General features: G+C 33.4%; 1 protein-coding gene across 1 annotated transcript; it reads right to left on the bottom strand.

Annotated features, from left to right (window-relative positions):
* Positions 1-639: 639 nt before the first annotated feature.
* Positions 640-5,391, bottom strand: LOC110112427. Its single transcript, XM_020844646.2, has 3 exons — positions 5,044-5,391; positions 1,200-1,547; positions 640-1,131 (listed from the first exon to the last, which is right to left on the bottom strand). Exons 1-3 carry the CDS (start codon positions 5,389-5,391, stop codon positions 640-642), a joined length of 1,188 nt encoding a protein of 395 aa, XP_020700305.2.
* Positions 5,392-5,443: the final 52 nt, after the last annotated feature.

Below are 5,443 nucleotides of genomic sequence, written 5' to 3'. Positions count from 1 at the left end.
ATTAAGCCCCTTTTTATTGCCCTGCATAAGCATGGCCACCTACAAAAAACTCAGAGAACATCCAGATTGTTCCTATCCTAAGGGTAATCTAGTAGCCAAATGCATCAATCATCCACATAGTGCAGAAAAAGTAAGCAAACATAGCAAGTATAATCATCCGAAACATGTAATAAAATCACGAAAAATTTAGCACATAGTAGAAAATTAATCACCAGCCTAGCCTAGATCTGTAGTCGGTTGTCCTAGTAAACCATCTAAAGTGTGTGTAGAAGATTATGTGGTTGGGGTAGATCCTAAGTTGATTAGGTTTTTTTTTTTTTTTTTTTTTTTTTTTTTTTTTTTTGAGGAATGCTAAGAACCAATATAAATGAAAACATCAAAGAGCCTAGATACAAGCTAATGAGAGACTACCACCCTATCACTTTCTTCCTTTACAATTTTAACAAAGGAAGAAGGAATGTTGCCCTCACAAAAGAAATCCCAAACAAAATCAAATGATAAAGCTAAGTTAGCATAGTAATCCACTAACTTATTACAATTATGCCCAACACAATTAAAAATAACATTATTGCAATTGCTAAAAAATAAGAGATCCTCATCTTCCAAGTTCTCACTTACTTTCTTCGGTTTGCTATACAATTATTGAATAAGCTGGAGAACATTTTTATTATCACCTTCCACAATAATACCTTTAGCCCCTTGTGTCCAACCTTGCAAAGCCTCCTTCAATGACTTGAAAGTTGAAAGTTCCATTTGTGCTATGTCCCAATGCAATCTTCCATGTCCAAAAGCAATAACAAACCTTCCTTTATCATCTCTGACGACCTGTCCAATACCTGCCTCATAATTCTCTTTAAGAGATGCATCAATATTTATCTTTAACCACTCAGGTGGAGGGGGATGCCAATAATTTGAGAATAGTCCCATGGACTGATAAGCATCCCAGTGATTTGAGTGGTACACACCATATTTAGCCGAACTACAGAAGCTTATAACTGAAACCACAATCTTCACAATATTGCTTCCAATTTTTCCATGTTTAACCTTGCTTCTATTAGTCCAAACAAACCATATTAATGAAGAATGGATCCTTTCCATCAGCACATCCTCATCTGCTAACCTCTTAAGTCCCTTCAAGCAATCTTCCAATTATAGAATTCTAGAATTCTGAACCCCCAACCTCTTAATACATTACTGACTTTCAAAAGAATTGAACAATTAGAAGTGATATGATTGAGATCTTCAATCACACCATATCCCATAGGACAAAAGTAGTTTCCTGAAATCCTTCTCCTATACAGAAAATCTTCAGTTGGGATTTCATCTTTATAAATACGCCATAAAAACAATTTCACCCGTGCATTTATCTTTAGCTTATGAACCCAAGTTGCCAGCTCCCCTATCTTTACATTCTCAAGCCCATCTTCCATTAATAATACAGAGATAGACTTACCAGTCAATTGAAGCTTCAATTCCATATAGTCTTCCATCAACGAATTGAATATCTGCACTCGTCCAATCATCCTCACAAGATCTTCATCGAAGAACTATATTAGTTTCATGATGTTCCATTTTCAATCTTCAATGAAGAAGTCAAGAGCCAAATTTTCATCATCAAATCTTCCAACAAAGGTTGGCCATTTAAGTAAGCTCTTGTCCAAAATCCAAGCATCCTTTAATACATTAATGTTGGATCCATCTACCACTTTCCACCTTACAAACTTTTTAAGAGCTTTCAAACCACTTGTTATGATCTTCCAGGAAGGAGATCCACCTTTAAACTCTTCCTTATTCCACCACCTTTCACCATATTTAGCCAACAAGTTCCTTTTCAACAAAGAATTTGGTTCTTCCAATAGATTCCATGCAAACTTTTCTCTAAGCAGCCCTATCCTTGCCAATGCAGATTAAATTCCCCATCCACCACATTGCTTCAGTCTACACAACACCTCCCATGCCACATAATTCATAACATGACTTCCATCCATTTTATTACAAATGAAGTCTCTACAAAGTTTTTCAAACTCGTTTAAAGTCCTCATTGGAATAAGAGAATGAGAAATTAGGACTGCTGGGAATGCTAGAAGGATTGTTTTTACTAAAACCAATTTTCTGGCTAGAGAAATATATCTATTTCCCTAAGCATTCAGTTTTTCCATAGATTTATCCAATAGTATTTGGAAATCAACCTTTCTTAATCTCCTTAGAGCAATTTTAATTCCCAATTTCTCCAATTCTTCCACAATTTTGAATCCCAAAATCTTTAAAATTTGAATCTTCCTCCTTCTCATAACAGATTTTCCATAAATTAAGGATGATTTTTTATGATTAATAATTTGATCGATCCATTAGCAGTAGTCTCTAACAATGTTCCTCACCATCTTTACATTTTTTATTTTAGCATCTATAAACAACAGCACATCATCTACATAAAGAAGATGTGTGATCCATGGAGCCTTGGAACAAATTTTTATTCCCATATCAAATCCTCTGCTGAAGAAAGCTTTGGATAGCAACAGTGAGCAAATAATGACCAAGAATGGAGAGAGTGGACATCCTTGCCGAAACACACTCCTTCCCTCAATCCAATCTGATCTAGCCCCATTGATCAAGATAGAGAATCTAGGATCCGAGACACATTCCATTACCAGTCCAAGAAATCTAACCAGAAATCCCAACTCAATCATCATCTTCTTCAGTGTTAACCAACACATACTGCATATGCTGGTTCCATGTCCAATTTGATATCCAAATACCCATTGCTAGCCTTTGAATGCCTTAATTTACTGAATATCTCTTGGACTAATAATAGATTATCAGAGATAGATCTCCCTTTCACAAATGTCACCTGCTCTTTAGATATGATCTTCAGAATCACCACTAGCTTTCTATTTAAAATCACTTTTGCCACAATCTTATAGATAGAATTGCATAAACTAATGGGGTGAAATCCAAAAGGAGTTAAAGGATTGGTAGACTTAGGAATCATCACAACAAAAGTATCTTTCCAATCCTTACTTATCTTACCCAAAAAAAAAGAACTGTCTCACTGCTCTACCAACATCCCCTTCAATGGTCTCCCAATAACTTTTGAAGAAAGAATAAGTTAACCCATCACATCCCGGAGCTTTATTATTCCCCAACCTCATAACAACCTCCTTAACCTCAATCACAAAAAGCTCCCTCTCCAACAAAGCCTTATCATCATCTCCTAGAACCATCCACAGTTTTAGCCAATTTTCCAAACAGCAGTTTCTATTTCTCCATTTATTTTGAAAGAACCTGTAAAATATTTCATCCACTTGCGGAGAGCAAACCATCTAAATTCATCACTTGAGAGACCTAATTAATATTCTTCCTAGAATTGGCAAAAGCATGAAAAACTTTCATGTTGTAGTCCCTTTCTTCAACCCACTGCACCTTTGCTCTTTACTTCCACCAAGTATTCAAGCAATTAAGATTGACATTCAGCTCCTTAACTTTCTATCTAAGCAGCCACAATTTCTTTCCTTCCAACCAACCGTCCCTAACTTCTTCTTCCTGAAGTTGTAAAATTTCAGCATTCAATCTCTCCTTCTCATTTGAAAATTCCTTCAATTTTAACTTACTCCAATAATACAAATCTTTCAAAGTTCTTTTACACTTCTTGTTAACCACTTCCATGTCAACTCCCACATAAGTCTTCTTCCACCCACTTGAAATAATATGAGTCGCTGTCTTAAAGGATAGCCAAACATACTCAAACTTAATGCATCTCCCCTTCCTTATAACCACATCAAATAATTTCAGCTAAATATCTCACCACCGCAATTTGGATACTATCTATAGCAAGTTGGGTTGTTAGTTAGAGTTATCTAAAGTTATGAATTTGTTAAGGCTTAAAGGGAGGTTTAGGTTGGAGTTTAAATATTAATATATTAAGAATTTATATAAATATATTTTAAAGGTTAAATAATTACTACCTTTATTTCACACCGAGGCCGTAAAGTTTATTTCACCTTCCTTCGTCTTAAGCTAATAGCCTCGTATGCTTGGGTTGCCTACCAGTAATCGGGGTTGATTAAGTTAATTTAATTGGTTAAGATTAGAGGTGGATTAATATTAAAAAAAGAATTAGTTATTAATTTTAAAGGATTGATTGAGTTTTTTATTAACCAAATTAGAAAATTTTGGAATTTTAATGAATTATCGTATTTTAGGAATTATCTTAATATCTTACTTAAGGGGTTAAAAGTTGACTTTTAAAATTAAAGTTAATATTGATAGTTTTAAATTTTTAATAAATATTAGACATCATTACAAGTTATTAGACTATTAGTACGCTCAATTTGGAGTTTTCTGTCAAACGTTATGAATTTTAGAAGTTTTAACCCGATTTTGACCTAAGGTTGACCAAACTATTAACTTTTTGACTTTGACCAGATTTTAGGGGTTTCATGTTTTTAGAAAATATTAGATTTTAATTTGAGACATTATTCTTTGAGTTTGATTGATTTGGAATTTTTTATAATTAGTTATGAATTATGGAAATTTGGGATTTAATGGATTTATTAATTATTTTAATTAAGGGAGCTCTTTTTGTAATTTGAACCCAAATTAGTCCTAAACCCTTGAAATCACCTCCAAAGATCAGAAATTATCTAAGGAGAGATCAGCAATTGTTTAAAGAATTTTTGGGATTTTTAATTATTTTTAGTTAATTAAAATGATTAAATATTAATTTTCACTTAAAATTAAATTATGGTATTACATTATGTCAAATTAAAGGGGTTTTAATTTTCACTGATTAAGGATTAATTTATGGTCAGTTAGAGCCATTGGTGCATTTTTTTGGTATTAATCTTGGTTTATTAGAATTTTATAAGGCTAGAGGGTTAATTAAGGGATTAATCTTAAGTAAGTTAATTTTTTTTTTGAAGAGAGCAATAAATGCATTTATAAAATCAAAAAGTCACAAGAACAGACTACAAACTTGATTCCTCCTTCAACAATTTAACAAATTTTGTTATTGCACCAAGTGATACGGGGGCCAATAAAATTTACCTCATGAAAATCATTGATGGTGAAGAATGCTTCCATTTCCTTAGGTCCTTGAGTAAATTTGAACCTTCTTCCTCCTTTTTTGTCTTCTCTTGAAGTGAGACAGTTGAAGTCTCCAGCAACTACCATCGGGTCTTCAACAGATGAATGAATAGCCAGCTTATCCCAAAGTTCTCTTCTTTTACTACATTCTTTGTTTGCATAAACTGCAGCCACTCTCCATTTATTGTTGTTGTTGAACAATAGGTCTCCAATAATACATTGATTGGAAGAATCAATCATATTAAAAACAGCTACATTAGTATCCCATAACACAATTATGCCACCTGATAATCCATTAGAGGATATCATAGTATAGTCCCATCTATCTCCAATAAGATTATTAACTTCTTTCCTATCAATT

This window comes from Dendrobium catenatum, unplaced genomic scaffold, assembly GCF_001605985.2.
Source record: "Dendrobium catenatum unplaced genomic scaffold, ASM160598v2 fragScaff_scaffold_1422, whole genome shotgun sequence".
In the NCBI taxonomy this organism is placed as follows: domain Eukaryota; kingdom Viridiplantae; phylum Streptophyta; class Magnoliopsida; order Asparagales; family Orchidaceae; genus Dendrobium; species Dendrobium catenatum.
Note: the sequence above shows the minus strand (reverse complement) of the source record. Positions and strands in the feature narration are given on the sequence as shown.